Source organism: Drosophila gunungcola, assembly GCF_025200985.1.
Source record: "Drosophila gunungcola strain Sukarami chromosome 3L unlocalized genomic scaffold, Dgunungcola_SK_2 000009F, whole genome shotgun sequence".
Classification (NCBI taxonomy): Eukaryota; Metazoa; Arthropoda; class Insecta; order Diptera; family Drosophilidae; genus Drosophila; species Drosophila gunungcola.
This window is the reverse complement of record NW_026453181.1, coordinates 2204416-2226757: the sequence shown is the minus strand read 5'-3', so window position 1 is coordinate 2226757 and position 22342 is coordinate 2204416. Positions and strand designations below refer to the sequence as shown.

Sequence of the window (22342 nt, the reverse complement as noted above, 5' to 3'; positions counted from 1 at the left end):
AAAACGGTTTCAATCGTCTGGCCGTTACTACGTCTGAAACGTGTAATCGCTTAAAATCTGGCCTCTAATTAACTGCATACAAATTTTATTTATTATATTTTATCATTTAAATGTAAGTTATTTTTTTTTACTGTTGTAGACTAAATTCCACGTAGATGCGACATTTTCGGGCCTTTATTTGAATTGTACCACTGGCAGTGCCTTATCATATTTGCTCGTTTTTAATTGCTAGTTAAGTAAGCTTTAGTACATGTTTTCTTTGAATTTCTCGGAATTTTGTGGATTCTTGACGGTTAAATGTGAGAAAATTTAACTTCGTTTATAACTTTGTTGTTTGTACCAGACTACCCAAATGTTATTCATTCATTTCTGATGGTCTGCAAACACCTCGTGCGAAGTCCTCGAGCACAAATATCTCATGTCGTATATTAATCCTTCAATCAAAAGCTTTCGCCGCTGATCAATCGTTTGCGGGACAATTATATTCCGCTTTTAGGATTTACTTTAAACAGTTTTCGAAATAACTATGCTTTTTCTAAAAGAAGATAATAAATATGAGGTGACACAGAAATCACATCGGCTCGTATGTACATATGGTGGCAAAAAAGTCCATATATAGGTATAATAGGTATAGGAATAGATATTTTAAGGAATTAAGGAATAGGTATGTCAAATTTTCAAAGAAACTCTACCTCGACCAATAAATCGTTTAAAACTTGATTCTATTTATACTATTCACTAATTTGGATCCAGAAGAACTCTTCGATTTTAAATAAGTTTCTAAAACTTACTTATTTATAACTGTTAAAACTAGTTGAAATCGGTATCATTTTTTCCTGCATTTAATAGTGATACTGGTGTAATTAACCTTCTCTATATAAGCCGAAGACCAGCCATAAAATTTACTATTCAGAATTTTTGATTTTTAGATAATATGGTTTTATTATTAACTTTCTTATACAAAACAAATTCGATTTTATACATGTCGCAATATATGCTCAATAATAATTATTAATTACTAAATAAGCTCTAAATTACTTGTATAATATGTAAAAATTGGTTCGCATTTTGTATGATAGACATCTTTCGCGTGTCTTAATTTCTGCTTTTGACGAGGAACTATTTTTTGGGTGAAATATACAATAGTAATAATATTAGCAAATAATCATAATAATAAATTGAGCAGGGGACTTCCCCACCAGAATGCATTTGAGTTATTTACAATAACACTTTTGTAATGTTGTGCGTAGGTTTCCAAATTTCGCGTAGCTAACTATCTTATTTGTAAACTGAGACTTAGGCTAACTACAAGATATTTCCTTCGATAGCTGTGTTGATCCATACATCTACAAAAGGCACTCCCCCAACTAAATCGCAGAGTCCTCCAATCCTAGTCGAACTTCTCCTGGTTTGGCATACAGATGAAGAACTTGGAGCACCACAGGTTGATGGTCTGTGAGGTGTCCGCCAGCCATTTAACTGGATTGTGAATGGTCAGATAGTAGACAGGAATACCAGACAGTATGATGATCGTGCCAATTCCCACTTCGTATGGCGACTGCGAGCACGAGGAGATCACCAGGAACAGGCAGACGATCAGATAAATTATGGGCAGTGCCAAACTGACTCTGATGGGTCGCTCCGTCTTGGGCTGCTTGTAGCGCAGCCACAGTAGTCCGGATACCGAGATCAGTGTAAACAGCGCCTCCACGTAGCTGACGTAGTTGATCAGGACATAGGTGTCCTTGATAAAAAGCAGTAGCAGGGTAAGTACGCCCTGTAAAAGAGAAAAGTTACGATTATTAAATGAATGAAAAGTTAAGATCCTAAGTGTTCGCCGACTGTGATTTTTTACAAATTGTTTTGAACATTTTAAATTAGTTTATCTAATAAGTGTTCAAACCTGAGATTCTAAATTAAATCCGTTAATTTTTACTACTTGCAAGAGCAAAAAATAAGCAAATAATATTCAATTTATTAAAATGTTTTTTATTAAATTTGTGGTATTTTTCATTGAAAGTGTAAATGTAATTCTTTAGATATATTAACCGATTTAATTCAGTTTATCCTTGAGTGTTATTTCGAGTGGACATTACTGGGAATATTTATACTATTTATATATTGTAAAAATGTTTTTATTAAGTTTCATTCAAATGAGAGGGGAAATAACTAAGAAACGGAATTTGATAAATCTTAGTGAAAGTCTATTAGTGTTCTGATCACATTGGGCCTATTTTGTCCAGGCTTTGGATTATTCCTGATGGTAGGATTTACTTATAGCTCACCAGGAATATCAGCGACGGCACAGGCGTCAGGCAATTGACGTTGATCAGCGAAATGGCTGCTGGCAGGTGACCATTTCTGGCACCCACGAAGAAGAGTCGCGAGGAGGCGAAGATGGCTCCATTAAGGGATCCAAAAGTGGAGCAGGCCACCGCGAAGGGCATTATCCAGGACAGAAAGCCCAGCATCTTGTCGCCAAAGGTGACGGCCACTGCATCCGACGATAGAATCTCGTCGGGAGAGAGCACCGAAAAGTATGCAATGTTCGTGATCATGTATATGACGGTGACCACCGGCATGGAGATGCAAATGGCCTTTGGAAGATTGCGGTACGGATCCTTGAGCTCCTCGGTTACGAAGTTCAGGTAGTTCCATCCGGAGTACGAAAAGAGGCCGCTGTAGAAGGCCAGAGCTATGAAGCCGGCGTCCTTAACGCCTCCGGCAAACGGCTGCTCCCAGTGCTCCGTGTTTCCATTCAACAGCCACCAGACTCCGGCGCCGACGATCACCAGCAGGGCCACCACCTTGGTGCCCGTGAAGATGTCCGTCACACGTGTCACCCACTTCACGTTGTAGCAGTTGATAAGCGTCAGCACACCTAGGGTCAGAGGGCAAGCAATTAGTCTGAGCCGTAGTAACACAACTGATTAATCGTGCCTATCGGCGGATCTTACATATCATGGCAGCGGCCAGCAGCTGCACCGCTTCGATGGGCGCCTCGCAGGAGGGCCAGAAAGGTTTCAGCAGATATTGGGCGAAGGTCAGTGCCGTGATGGCGTTACCCGTGGGCACCAGAATCAGCAGGGCCACCCACAGATAAAGAAACGCAGGCAGGGGGCCAAATGCAGTGCCTATATAGGCGTAATCTCCGCCCGACTTGGGGATCATCGTGCCTGCAAAAAATTATAGATTAGTTTAATTAACTATTTGAAATGTGTTAGTTGTGTTGTTTGTTTATAGATTTATTTTTTTGTTTGCCATAATAATAGTTTTGTAAATATTTTTAATCCTGCCACAGGTATCTATTTTTTTTTAAGAATAATATTTGCTTATTATAACTTTTTTATAGTTTTGTAAATATTGTTAATCCTGCCACAGGTATCTACTTTTTGTTAAGAATAATATTTGCTTATTAACTTTATCGTAATGCATATGGAGAGCTTTAGAAGAGAATCATATTTTAAAAGAGTTTTCCTTCATGGGGTGCAAACATTGACGAACTGATAAGCGTGACATAGTTCCGCTAATGCTTAGAAATATTTACCTACCTAACGAGGGCTGTTCAAAAAATTAGTGATCATGTTGATCATTTTAAGTAGGATATGTCAATAAATCTTTTCAAGCCATTTATCTTCTAAGGTGCTAACTTTTTAGAAGCAGGTGTTTAAGCCATTCAACTGATTGGCTGCTTTGGCGATAGACAATTATGTAGGATCTAATAAATTTGTTTGAAAATGAATTATTTGTGATAAGGCGCAAGTATTTAGTTATTTATCTTCTTTTTATCATTTCAACTTTTTGTAGTCTCAAGCATTCAAGGTAAAAATGAATGGAAATTTGTGTCTGCCAGGTTTATAAAAAACGTGTTCTCAATGATAAAGAATACATAAGTCAAGATGACGTAAAAAAAGAGAAAAAACGGTCACACGTATTGGCTCTCTTAAATTTGTTAAATCTTTTAAGGGTTAATTTTAGGGTTTTTAAGAGAAAAATTAAATTACTCATATATTCGCTGATCTTGGAAAGGTAAATTTATGAATTCTTGGAAAATAGGGGTTGAAAATTCTTTCTTCGCAAAAGCGTACAAGTAAAATGTTTAACTTTTATGATAATTTACTTATGAAACATTAGATGATTTCCGATTCATTTCCAGTGCCCTCGAAATATTTTTAAAAATTGTTATTTAAGAGATACCACTGGTAATTCATTGATAATTGGCTGTTTTCTGCTGGCTCATTTTATGTTCACATTGTTCTATTCAATTGTATTAATCATTTTGTTGGGGTAAATGGAACTGATTTTGTTTGTCTGCCCCTTGAAGGGGGCATCTTGATGGGTCCGATCTAGTTTCCATGCAATGTGTCTCCATGTTAATTGGTTGGAGTAGGTTATCTCAACAGATTCTCTCAGCGGGAGAGCTAAGTCAAAGGTCACAGTGAATTTCCGTTTTTTTTTTGTTTCTTTGGACCTTATTCGTTTAAATTGGAACTAATCTGAACATTCCTGTCTCCCCACTAAGTTTTTATTTTGAAGATGCCAACGAAATGCTTGCTGTTTATTTATAGAATTTTCAAGTACCACATGTCGCTTGAACTCTTCTTTTTACAGTTCAAACTCAAAAAGAACGATCGCTTAAATCATTTTTTAAAAGAGAGACATTTAAATTTCTTATATTAACAGTTCATAAACTAATTATTCAAGGCTGTTATTGCAATAAAAATATTTTTTTTAAAGGTTTGTAAATATTATATTATGTAAATGTAAATGTTATGTAAATACTATATTTTATGAGTATTAAAATTTATTTAAAGGGGTACAAATTTTTAGTTGTCAGTTAGGACATTGCAAATGGTTATAGGAAAGAAGTTATAATAGTTTAAAATCGTAAATATATTTGCTAAGCAAAAAGACCTGTAAACGTACAACGACTGAATATATTTTCTCTGTGCATTACTAGATTTGCGGATAATCTGTGGCCTTAACCTCATAAGCAGACTTCCCTGACTCAAGCATTTTCTTTTGCATTCTCAGCGAGAAGAGCTCTTGCTCCAGTTCGTCGATTGTGCTGTGCTTGCCACAGGTGCTTGTCTTACACCTATGTAAACAACTCCCCCACTCCCACCCTTCCACTGCCATGTGCCATATGCTGACCCATGGAGTGCTGTCATCAGCCAGAAGCAATAACTGCCAGCGCCGCACAACATTGTTGACTGGGCGTGGGTGCTTATTATCGAATAGGTGGCGACAAGCCTTTCCACGGCCCATGGTTGCGGTTACTCACCCAGTTCCGCATAGCATAGGGCTCCCACCATGCTGAGCACGCCGCAGAGGACCCAGACGATGAGGGACTGTCCGATGGAGCCGGAGTACATGAGCACTCCCTTGGGGCTCACGAAGATGCCGGAGCCCACGATCACGCCCACGATGATGGCCACTCCGTCGAGCAGGCCGATCTGTTTCTTCATCCTCACCCCGGAGCCCTGGCTGCCGTTGTCCGCCGTGGAGTTGTTCGGTTCCGCCGGAGGAACCTCGAACACCTGGCGGGGAATCAACGAGTCGCTGGCCTGAACGCGCGCCATTTTTTCAGGATATATGTGTTGAGTTGTATGGGAGGCAAGAGCCTTTATGATTTAATTTTTGTGTAAGGTAACTTTTCCGATTCACTGTGGTTGATTTCTATGTACATAAGTCCATTGCTTTTATCGGGGTTTTCTTGTAATTTTCTCGGGTTTTTTTTTTATCAGCGCACTCTTTGTGGTGATGTGGAGCTTCGAAAACAGTTCAGTTCGTTTCAGTCCACATGGTTTTCTCTGTTGTTTTCCGATTTCGGTTCTGTTTTGTTCGGCGCTTTAACTTTTACAGTGCTCTTCAGTACACAAACACACACATTTGTCGCATGGGGCTGTAGTATATTGTAAAACAGATAAGCTATATTAACACACGTGGTTCCATTATGTTCCCTTGCATCTTTGTCAATTCGAGGAAACCGAAAAAGGTGTCTGCCTTAGAAACGAACCGAATCGAAGCGAACCGAAAAACTACAAATGCCGGTTAGACCGCTCACCGCACGCTCTGAGTTCAAACTAAGTTTGGAATATAAATGTTACCCCCCTTTATGAGCGATGTCTGCCGCTCTGCCGGCTGCGCTGCCGCTTCAACTTGGGCTTTGCATTGCCGTTTTTTCTGCTTCTGCTTCTGCTTCTGCTTTGGCTTTCCGTTTTTTGTTTTAGGTCTTTTCTTTAACGAGCAGCAGCTGCTCTCTCGCGCTCTTTTCGGCCATTGGGCCATAAACATCTTACCTGTTACCTGCAAAAGGAGCCAGCACTTTCCACGGAGGCATCCGCCTGCCGGATGCGTTTATCAAACGCATGATGCAAGACCCGCAAACATTTCGTTAGACAGAAGTGTTTGAGTGCCAAAAATAAAGCACGTGTATCCGCCTAAGAGAAACTCCCCACCATGTCTCTTAAGCTCAATTCTCTTCCGTCTTAGTCATTGACCTTTACGTTGGTCATAAACGGAATGACGATTTTTGGCCGTAATCTTCTAGCCACTTTGTTGTCAGTCTGTTCAAGCAGTGGGTATGCCAGGTGCCAAAAGATATTAGCTCAATGATTTGTAGGGATCTATAATTGTACCTGATTTATAGGCATTGAGGGCAAATAGTGTAAGGGAAACTGGCCGCAAACTATTAATGCAACGAGTGATCTACAAAAGTCACAATGTATTAAAATGGCTGGCTAATGGCGAAATATATGGCCCAAATCAACTGCGAAAATTAAATGGTATTGTTTTCTAAATTTCAAATCTTTTTAAGCTATAAATACTAAACTAGTTTTAATAATTGTTAATTTAGGAAAAAGTTAAGCAAAAAACTTTGATTATTCTTCTTATTAGGTATAGACAGTTGTATATTATATATTTAAGCAACAGAGTAAATTTAGAAAATGTTTTGTAAATAAAAAATATTTTTTAAAGTGATGAACTTTGGAAGTTAATTTTTTTCTGTACTGTATTTTTATATAAAATTTTTCAAAATCTTCAAAACTTTTTTTTTTTGTTTTTGCCAGATTTGAAAGCTCGCAAAACGAAATTATTTTTTTTGAATTAATAAATTTAAAAAGGGATTTCAAGTAAATATGACTACTGTATGCGTGGTTGATTTCCGGTAAAATTTAAATTTCGAGTGAGAGGAAATGTGTGATAGGAAGCCACAGTCATACTTGGGCTAATCTATACGGTTACTAAACTGCTACGACATATCAGTGAATCAAATGTCAATTAACTTTACAACCGGCTCATAAATCCCAATACGTTCGGATTTATGAGCCAGCCGCAACTAAAGTAGTTTACGGACTTATGATTGAAGTGTAACGATCTCTTAGGTAAGGGTAATCCGTAGAGCGCCCAGTAAGGCTTCTCTGTTCCATCACCTTTTGTTGCTCATTTGACACCGATTACTCCAATAGATTTGGCGGCCTTTTGTGTGCTTTTATACTCATTAATGCGAGAAAATATTAATAGAACTTTTGTTACACACTTGAGTGAATTATCATGAAATGTACATAGCTTCATGGTAAGGAAGGGGGACATCGCCCAGGCGCGTGCATTTGACATTTCAAACTGTGATAATTCAATTGTGAATCGTGAACCTTTAGTACCCGACTGGCTATATGGATTAGCTACCCATCTCACTCGCGCCCGCCATAAAAAAATACTACAAATAATAAACAAAACAAGTGTAGCGCCTCCACACATTTTAGTAGCTCGCCTCGCGGGATCTGTTCATTTTGGGTCCGTGGAGCTCCTCTGGTAATCTAATTGTAAAAGACACACACAGGGCGCTGGTGGTTTGCCGATGTCGTGGTGTCGTAGTGTCCATAGCCCCCGTTTGCGGTTGATTAACTGTGATTTCGTGTGACTTTTATTGTCGCCTCGTAGCTGCGGGATATCAGTTTTTATGCCTCTCCGGAGGGTATAGTAGATATAGGCTGAGGTTTGCAAAAAGTGTTTTGTTTTTTATTACTTTTTACTAAATAAATACTGACAGATTTTTAAGTTAGTTAGCCTAACATGTCCGGTTAAACTTGTATTTAGGTTTATTTTCATTAATTCGTCTTTTTCTTTGTATAAATATTTTTATAATATTTTTAGACCACTTTATTCCTTAATCCTTTTTCTTACAAAGGCTATAAAATAAGTAGGGTATCGTGAAGTTCTTCAAATATTATCAAATATGATTTCACTTAATACTTTAGGGTATTCTATTCTTCGAACTCAGATCTAACCCTTCCTTTTTGGTTTTTTATTTTTAAGTTTGGCGCGCCACACATTATATATTCGTTTGGAAGGAGAAATATGATGGATCACTTCCATATGCAATTTTCGTTAATATTTCGGTGTCGCTTCCATCATATCATGCCACGAGTCATGAGTTTTTATGATCACCATTCAAAGAGTAACATAAATGTATGTACTTTTAAGTTGAAAAACATTATTTTTAGATGCGGAAATTCGGACTTCGGTTATTATTGGTTAGAATGTCTTAAATTCTACTTATTTTTAGGCATTTGATTTCCCTTTGAAATTACGATTTAACCCGTGTCAAGTTTTTAGCCGTTTGAGGAAAAACCGTAACCCATTCGCACCGATAACCCGAAACAGACTGAAACCGAGATTTCCATCCGCGGGCACGCTCTTCCGAAAAAGCTTTAATATAATAATGCAGCAACAAGATAAAAATGTAAATCCGAAAATTTGTTTTCGTTTTCAGAGACAATTGTTTGCGATTGTGTGTGTAAACGACAACGGACAAACAAAAACATAAACAAGTGTTTGTCTCTTTTGAAATGGTCTCCAATACGCATGGTTCATACATTCTAAGAGAGCTAGGGATTAAAGAGAGTCGCTGCAGTTGCATTTTAGCATGCATTTAGTTCAGCTCTCACTTGCAACTGCGGTCAAAATAATAGCACTGCCTGGACACGCAACAAAATACCCTTCAAATTTGTAAGTTGATCTATATAATTTGCAATCAGCTGGCTCAGTTACAAGGAAAACTTAATTTTAAATTTTTTGTTAATTTAATGTTCCATAATTTCTGAAATATAAGTTATATTCTGATTAGTATTTTACACCTACAATTTTTGTCATGTTTACATTTCTTATTTACCTATTTCTTTCAGTTCATAAAAATTACGGACAAGTTACACAAAGAAAATGTTAATTGGGCGGTCCTACTTTGTTAGCCCATACTGTATCTGCTTTGTTTGTTCTATCTTTAGTCAGCTTTTGCCTCCCCCTATAATTTGGTATATATAGGACAAGTGAAACAGGACCGACTTGTGGGTTCATTGCACCTGGCTGCGTAGATGAACAAAAATTACACTTTTTTTTTATATGTATTTACTATTTACATATACAGCACGGTACAAAATTTCTATATCCTAACTAGTCGCCCAGCGGTGGCACCTTGAATATCTTGGCCGTGTTGTCCTCGGACACCGTCAAAAGCAGATTTTCATGCGCCTTGTAGACGAACTCGTAGATGTGATAGAAGTGACCCGTCAGAGTGAATTTCAACGATCCCGTACGGGCATCAAAAGCATTCAGATTGCCCTGCGAAGTGGCCGCCAGGATGGTGTGGTCGCTCAGCCACTTGATTCTGAAAAAATTGTACAAAATTTTTAAAATATCCGATACGAAATCCAAGAATAAATTAGTAAAATAAAATAAAATAATTTCAAATATTCCGTCAATGCAAAAGCTTATTTAAAATAATTTAAAACTTAATAATACTGTTACTGTTAAAAATATAATACAGTGGCTCTAGAAATGTACATGTACAATTAAAATAACCGAAAAATAGCACTGAGATAGGAGTTGGGTGGCATAAGCTCAGAAACAGCAAAAGAATTGGTGGAATTTAAAAAGTAATCAAATTTTTGTTAAATAGAAGGATGGTAATACTTTACTTTACATTAGGTACTTTTTTTAAATTTTTTTTACTTGGTTCAAAAAAGCTGTCCCTTTTTTGGTTTAATTTGTCGTTTACAAAACAATTTTTATACCGATACAAAACCAATCTTTGAATGAATACAAAATAATTTTTTACGTTATTTTTTTGTGCAGTTTTTGAGCAGTTTGTATAGGGTGCTTAAGTTTCAGATGCTGTTTGGTTCAACAAAGCTGTGAGCCACTTTATTAATTATGTTATTTGTACAGGTAATTTAAAAGTATTAATGGATTGATATAAAAAAATATTTTAGTTCAAGTTTTACTGCTAGTTCATGCTTACCTTATGACACCATCGTTTGGCACTGGGTTCTCGCATATCGTACGGAGCGATGACTTGCCGTAGTCCCAGATGGATATTCTGCCGTCCAGCGAGCCACAGGCGAAGAGCTTGAGATCCGCCGCAGGAGGAGCGAAGGCCAGGCACTCAATGCCGTGTTCCGACTGAATCGTGCTCACAGGTCCGTTATTGGTGCAAAACAACATTTTGCCTAAAAGGAAAGAGTTTTATTAATCGGTTTTTCCTTTTTAAAGGGTAAATAATGGCTCAATTAAAGGCAATACGATATTACAAATCTAATGAATGCAATGATACCTGGCTACATACTCAAACTGGGTTTTAATATGACAACATTTATTTTATATCAGAAAACAATAATATTTAACTATCAAGAACTTTTTGATTATCTCAATATTAATTTAATTTATTAAACACAACACCGGGGTGCTATTGAAGTTTGGTAGAACAAGATTTTTGGATAAATAAGTATTGACCATTACCAAATCGAATACGGCTATACCATACAAAATTGTAAACTAAATTTAAATCTATTGAACTATTGGAGCTATGAATGGATGGCGTTTTCTTTATAGGCTATTAAGATGCTTTTATGTTCGTTGAAACGTGGCTTACCTGACGCCTCCGCGCAGATGTAGAACGGAGATTCCCTCTCGCAGGCAACCACCGCGTGCGTGATCTCGCCGAATCCCATGGGATGCTGGTCGTTGACCTCCATGAGCACCTGGCAACTCTTGAGGTCCCACAGCTTCACGGATCCGTTCATGTAGGCGGTGAACAGCTTCTTGCCGTCGCCACTGAGCTCTCCGGACTCGCAGCGCGACGACTGTCCCGGCAGGATCTTGCAGTCGCCGCTGGGGATGCGCCACACGAAGACCTCGCCGCTGTCGCTGCCCGCCAGCAGGACGTTGGCGGCCCGGTGCCAAAAGAGCCAGGACATGTCGCTCATGGAGTACTCCCAGACCTTGGTCAGGATCGGGCGCTCCTCGCGCTGTTCGCTGACCTTGAAGGCGAACAGTTCGCCGGACAGGTCGCCGGTGGCCAGGTAAAGGCCATCGTGGCTGAAGTGCGTTTCCGTGACGGTGTCCTTGTGCTCGGTGATCTCGAAGAGGACCTCGCCCGTGGAGGTGTCCCACACGACGGCGCTGTCGTCCTCGCTGCCGGTTACTGCCCAGTCGTGCGAAGGATGCAGGCTGCAGGCGAAAACCGGCGCTTTGTGGCGCCGGAAGGTGATCTCAGCATCGTCCCGGATGTTGGCTATCCTCTCGCGGTCGCGCAGCTCCTCCTCATCCTCCTCGTCGTCGTCGTCGTCGTCACCGGCACCGGCCAGTCGGGCCTCCAGTTGCTCCAGTGTAACCTCCTCCAAGTCGTCGTCATCATCGTCCAGCGGCTGCCCCTCCAGATCGATCATCTCCAGCAGCTCGTCCTCTCCGTCCTCGAAGTCCGGACGGTGCGGCGGCGTGTTGTCCCGCATCCCTTCCCTTTTATTTCTCAAAAATCGGGTAAAATAAAAATAACAACGAACAGCTTCACACGTGCGTGGGGATAGAGCCAGGGATGGGCAACATCAGCAAGGGGAACTAGTTCAAATTGGGATCTACCAATTATGTGAACTACATCTAAACGTAATACAAATGAAAAAATATAGAATGCAAAATTTATTTTATAGGTTTTTATACTTTGAAAATTGTCACAGAAATTTAGGTTTCTTTTAACTGTTAATGAGAATAAAACCTAAGGAAAACCACTGCATAACTATAAATTACCGGTAAATATGCATTGGCGCCAGCTCTGGAAGACAACCATCGTTCAAGTTCAAATTAAAAAGAAAATGTAATCTTCTGGCAACGCTGTAACTCGTAACGTACCATCTATTAAAACGTAACAAAACGTAAAGTAGCCGTAACGTAACTACTGTTAAGTGTTAGACAGTGCACGAAATAGAGCGCGTTTTTTTAAATTCATTCAAAATAATAAATACAGTACTTATCAAATTGGTTATTTAATTCATTTATTTTAAAAAGAAATAATAACAATGAAAACAGATATTACAAACGAGGGGTTTATGTTTATAATTATTTAAATTTGCAATTTTAAATTCTTACTTCATGTAAGGCCAAGGCTTATTCGTAAATTTCTTTATTAATTTACGCTCTTGTCAAAGCTCAAAGTATTTAAATTTCTTTAACCTTTTCTCCTGGACTTGACAACCATAATCTGTGATTTGCGTTTAATCTTGACAAGCGTTGACTTTAAACTTAGCTTATCCTTGACAGCCTGTACCCTGCCAATCAGTTTGTCCACTGAATCCAGAGCACCGAAGTCACACTCACCGTCGCAAATGTTTGCCCTGTGCTCCGTGTTTTCGATCTCCTTGTCCAGGTCCTTCAGTTGCTGTTGCATTATATCGATGCGGTCCAAAAGTTCCTTTTCGTAACTGACAATCTGCTTGGAAAGCCCAAGCGCTGTTGCCTCAAGCTTACTCAGTTTTTCGTCATAATCTTTTGGCGTTTGCAATCGATTTTATTTTGGCAATGCGAATGTCAATTAGATCTTGTTCGTTTTTCATCTCTTCTCTGAACAGGTTAATATATTTTAGCTGTTCCTCAACTTCCCTATCGAACTTTTCCTTTTCCATTTCAAATTTTAGTTGGTTGAGCTGCATTTCCCTGTCCAATTTGTTAATGCCATTCTCTGTTAGGTTTTCTAAATCAGTTTCTAATTTATTGAGCATAAGTTGTATATCATTTGGTGGCTTAGGGTCTGATCCTTCCAAATCCTTTACCTTATCCTCAATTTCTTGAAATTGCTGTTTGACAATATTTTCTTGTACTTCGTGATAAATGGTAGTATCGGTTTTGGCCTTGTCGATTTTTTCAAAAAGATTACTTATTTCAACAAAATCTTCTAAGCAACAAGCATGGTACTTTTTTGGCATGTTTCTAAATTGAATTTTTATTAATTGCTTTTTGATAATTGTGATATTAGTGAATAACGGTGAATTATTTTCGATCATGTTGTTTACAATGTCTACAGATTGGGTGAGAGCAGTCCAATTCACGGACCCCAAACTACTCATGTTACTGACTTTGTTTTTTAAGTTGTCCAACCTCGAAACGAGACCTTGAAACAGTGCTCCCTTTTTTTCTTCTTGTCGACACTCTTTTCCGCATAGTAAAGCCAGTTTCTGGAGATTTTCTTCTTCAAAGAGAAGCTGATTTTCCGCATCCGAAAGTGATTCATTGGCATAGGCTAGACTTTCTTTTAGTGGGTCTATTAATTTGTATAATTCATCCAGGGAGATGTTGAGCATTAGATCTTTCAAGAGTTGATCTACATCGTTAATATTTGATTTTTCCTCGGCACAACAAATATTTGTAATACTGGGACTCTCCGGAAAAGTTTCTAGTGATCGGATAACACTTAGTAGACTCAAATACATATCTTGCAAGCTCATCCCCGTTTTTATAAATGGCGTGTAGTCAATGTTTTTTTTCTGTGAGCCTAAAGATTGCAGTTTACTTACAAAATAATTCTCGAAATTATTCAACTCAATTAAAATATTGGGACAACATTTACCCGACGAGTAATTGGCACTACCATATTTTTCTGTTTCGTCATTGAACTGCACTAATCTGTTTCTGAGATAAGCAAGATCGGAATTTATATCAGTGTATTCTGGGTTCGGGTAGGATTCCGTGCCCTCTTAGTTCTTGTAAGAAATCAATGCCATCGTGAATGATTTCCAAACGGTCTCTGACTGACTCATAGGGACAACACTTTATCCTGGCGTACTTTCCGAGGGTTATCAGAAAGTGGGGAAATCTCTTGATAACTTTATCCAACTTTCGGTTTTCGTTGATCTCGTTAAATATCCATTTGCCTTGTTCGCTGTTCCTATCACAGCTTTTTGTAGGAGGTAAGGTACTTGTTAGTAAAATGGGTGTACTGGTGAACTGGGAGCCCGATACACTGCGATCGTCCTCTTCACTTGATTCTGTCGTTTCGTCGGGAAGATCGGTTCTGTTGCACCAGCCTTGCCATTTGCCAAAAGCCAATTTCGTGTTCCGCCCATTGTCGGTCGTCTGTATCACCACGAATAGGTTTTGAATTAAGAACCTGTCGTCGATTTCCTTTTGCCATTTGGCTGCAATCTGCCAGAAATGCTTTTCGCCGGCTGCCGAGAGGCCATAGGGCAAGCAATCCGACTTTCGGTACTCAGCTTTGTCCTCAGCATTCACCTCGTAATCGCCAACCGGCTCTTCTCCTTCAAGATCGGAGTAATCGGGCGCCTTGTCCCTCAGTTTGCGGCAAACCCTTAAAAGTTTTATACAAAGCTCGTACTTTTCGATATTGCCGTGAAAAATTTGAAAGGCTTCATTATCTTGTTTCGTGGATTTAGTTTTAGCCTTGGGATCACCTGGGCTTTTAAGGGATGCCACCACAAGGAGAAATGCCACCAGAAGTCCAAGCCGAATCTGCATTAGAAATTTTTAGGAAACATAACTAGATTTATCAAAATAATAGCTGGCTGGTGCTTACCTGAAAATGGTTATGACAATAAAATAAGCTCTTTTTTAAAAAATTAACATTTAAACCTTACAGATAGAAATGTATTGGTTGCAAATAAAATATCAAGTGAAACGGGCAAGTGATAAATTTTCTCTACAAAACACGAGATTATTTTGAATTTTTGAACTGAAGTAAATATTAACAAAAAGGAAAGCTATAGTTTACGAACATGGCTATATCGACTCGGCTATTGATCCTGATCAAGAATATATACGATTCATTCTATCTGTTACATACTTTTCTACGAATCCAATATACCCTATATACAAGTAGGGAAATGAAATTAAATAAATGGGAATCGTAAACTTTTTTGTAGGCTTTAATGTTGTGTTTTCCTTGACAATAAATCGCCAAACATTTAAAATGGTTGTTCTAATGTCAAATATTACCAGAAGATTAGGTTTTGGAATACAATTACTCAAAATGTAGTAAGCATTTCGTTAACGATATTTGTGTGGCAACTCGCTTTGATTTTCGGACGGAAAAGATTTCTATAGCACTAAAGATTTTGATTTGAAGAAAACCCAATTATAATTGTCTAAAATGATTGGTTATATTTTTGTGTGTCCCGGGGATGATTTCTTTTCACTACGTTGAGGGGTTGGCCTATTTACCATGACTCGACTGCTAACTTGGCTGCTTGATTTACATCTGATTGCTTTCATTCTTTGGGACCCATTAAGGTCTACCCCCAACTCCACCTGGGCAACCTTTTCTAATTCAATTCGAAATGGCCCGGTTGCGGAGGGACCTGTCTATTGTTACCCTCTTCTAGGGTCTGGTGCATTTATTTTGGTTTAGGTGCATTTCGTTTCGATTCCCACGGTTTCTTCCGTACGTGTCCTGCGCGTGAGGAGCGCACGCATAACGTACGTTCCCATGATCTTATATGGAGGGTTCTCGAAAGGAGTCACTGAAAAAGGAAATGATTAGGGGAAGCAATTCTAGCAATCCTCCTACCTGCTGCCCTTGGTAATTGTAGAGGTTTTTATTGATAAGACGTAGAGCAAACATTAACAGGAAAAAAGATTTATGCCAAATGGTGTAGATATGATACTCTTTGTCTAGTTGTAATCTATTTTTATTTTCTTTATTCTTTTTTTTGTGTTTGAAGAGAATAATAATTAATTTTGATAACTATCTCTTAACGGAAATTAAAAATTTTAATTATTTATTTATAATATAACTATACTATATAACTTAAAATTTCAAAACTAAAATTCTGGATTTTGAATATAAAGGAATATATATTTTTTTCCTTGAAATGGGCATTAAGATGCTTAATGAAAGGAAACATTTATGTTTGAAAAACTATCAAATTAACCAGCATAATGTCGTTAGGCTAGTATTTGTAGTTTGTTAATAGTTATTTATCAAATTTGCTTTGAAGGGTCCCCCACTCCAGGGTGTCTACAAAATTCGTAGTCGAATCGTTCTCTCTGATTTTGCTATGCGTAAATAGTCCCGCATCTGATTGACTTGGTCATGAACGGTCATTAAACTGCATTTCCAGAGGGGCGTAAAGTGTTCGTGTATATGTAGATATGTATGCACCATATGTATCTGTATCTGCATCCACATGTGAGTACCCGTGCTTTATGTGAGGAATGCACATAAGCCCCATTGGCGAGGGACGATTCTCGTTTTGGGGTCCGCGAGATCGTTAAAAACGAGTCAACGCAAAGGAAAGGGAAGGGCGATTTGGAATTGGATGGAGTGGAGTGGAGTGGAGTGGACTGGAGTGAGACTGCGACTGCGACGGACCCTAGAGATGCCGATGCTGCCGAACGTGCGTGTGGAAGAAGATTAAACGAAAACAAATCACACCAACAACAGAAAGGAAACAGCAAAGTCAAAAGAGTTTTCAACGTGCAGTACAGTCAAAAAAACTACTAAGTATTCGCAGTTTTAATAAGCAAATGTATCGGACAAACTATGAATCGGCCAAACTTTTTTTAGAATATTTGTTTTTTTGAACTTTTTAAAAGTTTCAGGTTAATTTCATACATCTTTATAAATAATATATTATTACTCTAACTTAATATTTATTGAATTTGATTATTAAATTAATGGATTTATAACGATTTATAATCAATAAATAAAATAAAGTTAGAAAAACTTTAGTTATTTTGATTAAAATTGGGGAATGAAAATAACGCATTATAAATATTATTTTCTGTACCGACTAATTTATTTTGTGAGAATGCATAAAAATTAGAAACGTTATAGTTGATTGCTTCGGTCAAATTGTATTGCCTACTTTATGGCGACTACCCAACGCAAGATATATGGAAAATTCTCTTTTAAGAGAGTTACTGTTTCTTTGTTGAGATTTTAAATCGGTATTTTGTAGGCAAATAAAAATATTTTACAAGTAATTGCTAGCCCTTAAGCCTTGATAACTAAGTCCGATCTATTTGGGAATTACAATGTAATTTCTCTAGGTTTGGTAATTGAGTTTTGTTGAATTTTAAATATAAATATACATATACATTTATATTTTTTAGAAACTATATTTTTTCTAAACTACCTCCCGAGTGTTCGAACTTGGACCACAAAATCGTTTAATGAAGTACTGTGATTTCCGCCAGCCACTGCCTGAAAGAAGGCAACAAAATTTATTTTTATAAAGGCTCACGCTAATTTCTTAAGATTTTCTGTTACCAGAAATTGTTATACCTCAAGTAAGGAACAGAAGACGTACACATTTTGTTCGAGTGCAGATGAAACGAATGACCTGAAGTAAACAGAAGATCGTGCGAGGGGAGGGTAAAAAGTGATAAACATAAAAACGGGTAGTAGCCCGTCGACTGCAGATAACCGAAAAGGGCCCACAATAAATGGTTGATAACGAAAGGCAAACACAGACACAGAAGAGGAGAGCCAGGCAAACGCATATGTGAGTGTTTGTGTGTAAGGGACGGTGACTAAGTGTGAGTGTGAGTGCGCTTTGTTTATCTCTATTTACGCGGCAGCGGCGTCAACGTCAACGTCGTCGTACCGCGAGTTGTATAAAATCCGGCGATCCGCCGATCGGAGAGTCAGTGCTCAAGCAAAACCGTTAACGATCACATCTCCTCATCTCGGGGATTCACCCACTCTCTCTTTCTCCCAGCGGGAAAGGGAGAGGGCGGCGAGAGAGGATTGTCGCAGCTTTAAACGCGCTCCAAGCGCAACCCCCTACGTAATCCTACGTAACCTTGGTTGGTACAGAAGCTTTAAAGACCGCTTGGCTCCCCCACAACTCCCACCACCCAGCCAGCAATCCAGTAAGCCACCATCCACCACCCACCCCACCCACTGGAAAAGGGAACGTGGTTATTGGAAAAGGACATGGTGATCGAGGAGACGGAGGACCAAACAGGACCGGGCTGGAGGAAAGTGCAATGGTGACTTGGCGGGACACAAACTCGAACAGAAGACTCCGTTTGACGACGTTTCCCCCAGGGTCAACACCCCCACAATATCATGTGCAATATTAGCTGATTTGTTATTAACTGATTCGTTGTTAACCGATTTGTTATTAACTGATTTGTTGTTGGTTTCACGTTCCTGGAACGTTAGCTGTGATTGTTAATAATTGTTAATTGTTATGCCTTTGTTATGTTTGAAAATCCAGATTTGTTATCGTAAGAACTGTAGACTGCGTTACGTTTAAGAAAGCAACAGTGTCGCTCACGTCTTCCATTACCATTAAGTGCAATTTAGTTTATAAGAAAATTAGTTTTTCCTTTGATGAAATAAAACAGCTCTTCATGGGAAAGCTAACAAAAAATTTATTTGTGTTTCTTATTTGCATTTCCTTTTAAAACTGGCCAAAGACTTGTATCTCGATCTTCAGAGACTGCAGAAAAAACAAGTTATTTTCTCGAATTTTTCTAATTTGCAGCAATAGGGTTTAACGGAAGATGGTCGAAATAAACAGATTTTGTTGGGTAAGGTCATTAAAGGTCATTAAATTTGCTTAAATACCTAGCTTAAAAGCCAATGAAGGGATTGATTGTTGACCATCAAATCTATCTTATTAAAACAGACAGTTTTTTATGAAAATTACACGCACCAAAACCGGAGGCTTATATTAAAATTATATTTAAATATATCATGAAAATTAAATGGAACTTTATCAAACATTTTATTTTCTTTTGTAAATGGTTTTTTTTTTTCGAAAAACATAGATAAACTTTTTTGCTCAATTTTTCGTTGACCTTGAAAATTATAAACATATTTCTTCGAACTTATTTATTGTATTATAATATTCTTTTGATACCATGATATTAATAAGGTAATTTCGTTATTTAGATAAATGACAAACATGTCGTCTTTTATTTCGTAAATACAAATAAAACAAAGAAATAATATAAAAAGTTTCTTTTGAGCTGCCGCTTCTTATCGTAATTGACAGTATCTTCTAATGTGTATAAGAAGTTTGTTTAAAAACCATAACACGAGACCATTGAGTTGTTATCTAAACTCTCATATGCTATGCTGATGGTAGTTTTCCTCACCATTTTCCACACATTTTCCGAAATCTCAGCTAGATCTTTGGGTAACAGTAAACAAAAACCCAACACATGTTTGGTGCCATGGGATTGTCCCACATCTTGAAAGGATCTGCAGACAGAATTTCTCGCCTGTTTACCCAAGGCAGGACCACATTTTGAACATGCTAAATAAATAACGTAAATAACCGTTTTTATGAATCGTAAATAATAAGAAATTCAAATATGTTTTCAATGTTTATTTTTGTTTTTGTTAACATTTGTTTTTAAAAAATCCGAACAATTGAAACCCATTTTTGCACAGCAAAAAATAGGATAATTGTTGGAATACCTCCCGCCACTAATAAATGTGGTTACCCAATTGCTTTTTGGGAATTTTCAGTGAGTCGGAAAATCCCAAAAGCGCTGCCCAAGACCGATGAACCCCGAGTCGAAGTGCCCAAACTCTGGGGTACCCATCCCGCTGGAGAGCCGAGCTCCAGTCCAGTAGAAGTTGTCCCAATTGAAAGTTGAAAACCCCCATTGCTGATCAAGGTTGAAGTTTCAGCTCCAGGAGATTGCTTTAAGCCTGAGCCCAGCGGTCCAGGAAGTTCCACTCGATGGCGTATGGTTCGCAGGCCTTGGGTTGCACCGAGGTCCAGAAGAAGGTGCCGGCATTGGTGCGGGCGAAGTGGACGGGAACGTAGTAGTCCTCCTGGTCAATGGTCTGCAGTTCGCCGGAGCCGTTCTCGTTGTAGACGATGACCGCATCTTCCTTGGCGCACTGGCGGATCTCCTCGATCAGGCGGCTCTCCAGATGCTCGTTGGCCATGTTGTCCATGTCGTTGCTGAGCCACTCGAACTCGGCCTCCTTCTCCTCGGAGGCGATGTAGGAGCTCCTCTTGGGCTGCTCCTTCTTCAGGTTGAAGACGTGGCCGAGCAGGGGCTTGAGCAGGTTCTTCAGGCGCCGGGAGGGCGACACTTTCGACTTGTACATGGTGGTGAAGTTCTTCTGCTTGCTGATGGCCGACATTTGAGATGGTTTTTCGTAGATAGTTTTGTGTGTGCGTTGAATAGAAGAATGCGTGCTGAGATGTTCTCGCTTCGACGTTCGGATGCTGTGTGATGCTGTCTCTAAGACCAGAGGCGCTATTTATACCTTCTCGGGCTCAGGAGCTGATCCTACAGCATCTCGGCCAATCACATCGCTCGAAAGGCAGGCAGGTGCAAGGATCCGAAATTTCACACGTTAGTCGGTGGCTGCAGGTAGGTCCTGCAGGACCTGAGACCCGAGATCTTGTGCGAAGCGTGGGAATCTCGGGCCCATCTCTCCTTCCAAGACAATTATCCCCTGAGGAATCCTTGGCGTGGGAACAGCACATTTCTGCCCTTCTCCCGGAGACCCATTTATTGTTTTGGATTTCGGCTGGGTTTTGTTGTTCCAGTTCGTCAGAAATATGTCGATCCTGTAACCGAAAACCGGCTACATTCTTAGCCAAATTTACACAAATAGTGCACTTTCATTCTTATGCTTATTGTTTGCCCGATTAGGGATGGCATCGCCAAAAATCCTTTAAGGCACGATCTAGGAAATTCTCACGTTCGGTTGGGGAGCTCTTGGTTTTTGGTTTATTTGAGTTATGAGTTTCCAAACGAATTTCGTGTCACGACAGGGGGTTCCATTTTTTAACATCTCTAGTCCTCACTTTTTTTGGCTCTGCCCTCCAATTAATTGAATGGGGGTTTCTTCTTTATGAAAGTATCGTATTATAACTCATTTAATGTGAGACGAGATGATTGTTCGTCACACTTTTATATTTCAGCTTTATTTCTGTAACTCGTGTTTTCATAGCACCCGACCATTGAAAAATTTCAGACTGCAGGGGAGGCTTGTTTTGATATTGGGGTGCACTTATAAATGAATATTGAATAGCAAATATTCTTGGGACTGTTTTATGTTTCAATACCCAAATTTACTTATGTGAGCAAATAATACAAAAAGTATGCAAATAATACAAAAAGTAGTAGTTCTACCAAGCCATCTTCTTAACAGCCTGTTTCTGATTACACCACTTGTTATCACTCGATTTGTGAATCGAGTTTGGCCATGGTAGTCCAAAGTTTTTTTTTTAATTGAACCCCGTTTTAGATATAAACATCTAAGGGCACTAAAGTAATTACCTTACAGACATTTTTGGTTTTCTAATTTATTTATTAAATTTTGAAAAAAAGTACGAGAGTGTTAATTAAAATGTTTTTAATTATTCTTATTTTATTAATTTATCATTTTTATTTTTTACCGAGTCGAATCGGTAAAAGTTTTGTCTTTTTTGTTTATTTAAAATTTTTTTCTTTAATTAGCATACATTTTGAATACTGATTGTCCATAATATGTTATTATGCCAAACTGTACCTAGATGTATGCTTTCAATATTGAATCTGCATCAACTTCATGTAAACACTGTTTACATAAGGCACACACAACCCTATGTACGATTATTCCCCCTTTTGAAAACGCTGGAAAGATCGAACTGATCCGTGCGGCCTTTTTGCATTTATTATTGAGATAGGATTGGCTTTGTTGCCGCTCGTAGGGCCCTTGTTTTTGTTTATCATCTTAGGGACCTGGGCCGGGTCCCTCACTACCTGTTCCGATGCAATTCGAGATTTATTTTGTCCAGGGCCCAACCCTAAGAAGGAGCGCAGAAAACGAAAATCAGAAAACGCCTCGAGGTAACAGGTTTCAGTTAAGCTCACACCGCTTGATTTTTCAAGTTTTTCGAATCCACAACAGGTTTTGGTCGAAAGGGAACAGGTAAAGGTTTTTTTTTTTCGAGTTAAGGTTCTTAGGGTCTTGTTGTTCCGTGAATGGGGAAGGGGTAAGAACGGTTTTTGGTTTACAAATTCTTGGAAAACCTTCAAGGAAATTACAATGACAAAGGGAAAGTTCGAATAAGAAATCAGAAACGCAAACAAG

The 22342-nt window shown here is 38.7% G+C and overlaps 4 protein-coding genes across 5 annotated transcripts; all 4 read right to left on the bottom strand.

Moving 5' to 3' along the window:
• Positions 1-915: 915 nt before the first annotated feature.
• LOC128259866 (Y+L amino acid transporter 2) lies at positions 916-8613 on the bottom strand. Of its 2 annotated transcripts, none has more exons than XM_052992479.1 (5): positions 8595-8613; positions 5285-5905; positions 2958-3176; positions 2286-2881; positions 916-1777 (listed from the first exon to the last, which is right to left on the bottom strand). In XM_052992479.1, the coding sequence occupies exons 2-5, from the start codon at positions 5580-5582 to the stop codon at positions 1391-1393; spliced, it is 1500 nt and encodes a 499-aa protein (XP_052848439.1). In that variant the 5' UTR covers positions 5583-5905; positions 8595-8613; the 3' UTR covers positions 916-1390. The 2 variants fall into 2 exon arrangements, with proteins under 2 accessions (XP_052848439.1, XP_052848440.1); XM_052992480.1 differs by lacking the exon at positions 8595-8613 and adding an exon at positions 6303-6807.
• A 778-nt stretch (positions 8614-9391) lies between these two features.
• Positions 9392-11901, bottom strand: LOC128259867 (angio-associated migratory cell protein). The gene is made up of 3 exons (XM_052992482.1): positions 10931-11901; positions 10301-10508; positions 9392-9667 (listed from the first exon to the last, which is right to left on the bottom strand). The coding sequence occupies exons 1-3, from the start codon at positions 11787-11789 to the stop codon at positions 9454-9456; spliced, it is 1281 nt and encodes a 426-aa protein (XP_052848442.1). The 5' UTR covers positions 11790-11901; the 3' UTR covers positions 9392-9453.
• A 598-nt stretch (positions 11902-12499) lies between these two features.
• Positions 12500-15552, bottom strand: LOC128259886 (uncharacterized). The gene is given in 4 exon segments (XM_052992501.1): positions 12500-12841; positions 12843-14021; positions 14023-14793; positions 15502-15552. Coding segments are annotated over 4 exon segments (2343 nt in total).
• A 4058-nt stretch (positions 15553-19610) lies between these two features.
• LOC128259870 (enhancer of split malpha protein) lies at positions 19611-20513 on the bottom strand. Its single transcript, XM_052992487.1, has one exon. The coding sequence runs from the start codon at positions 20396-20398 to the stop codon at positions 19949-19951; it is 450 nt and encodes a 149-aa protein (XP_052848447.1). The 5' UTR covers positions 20399-20513; the 3' UTR covers positions 19611-19948.
• Between the last annotated feature and the right edge of the window lie 1829 nt (positions 20514-22342).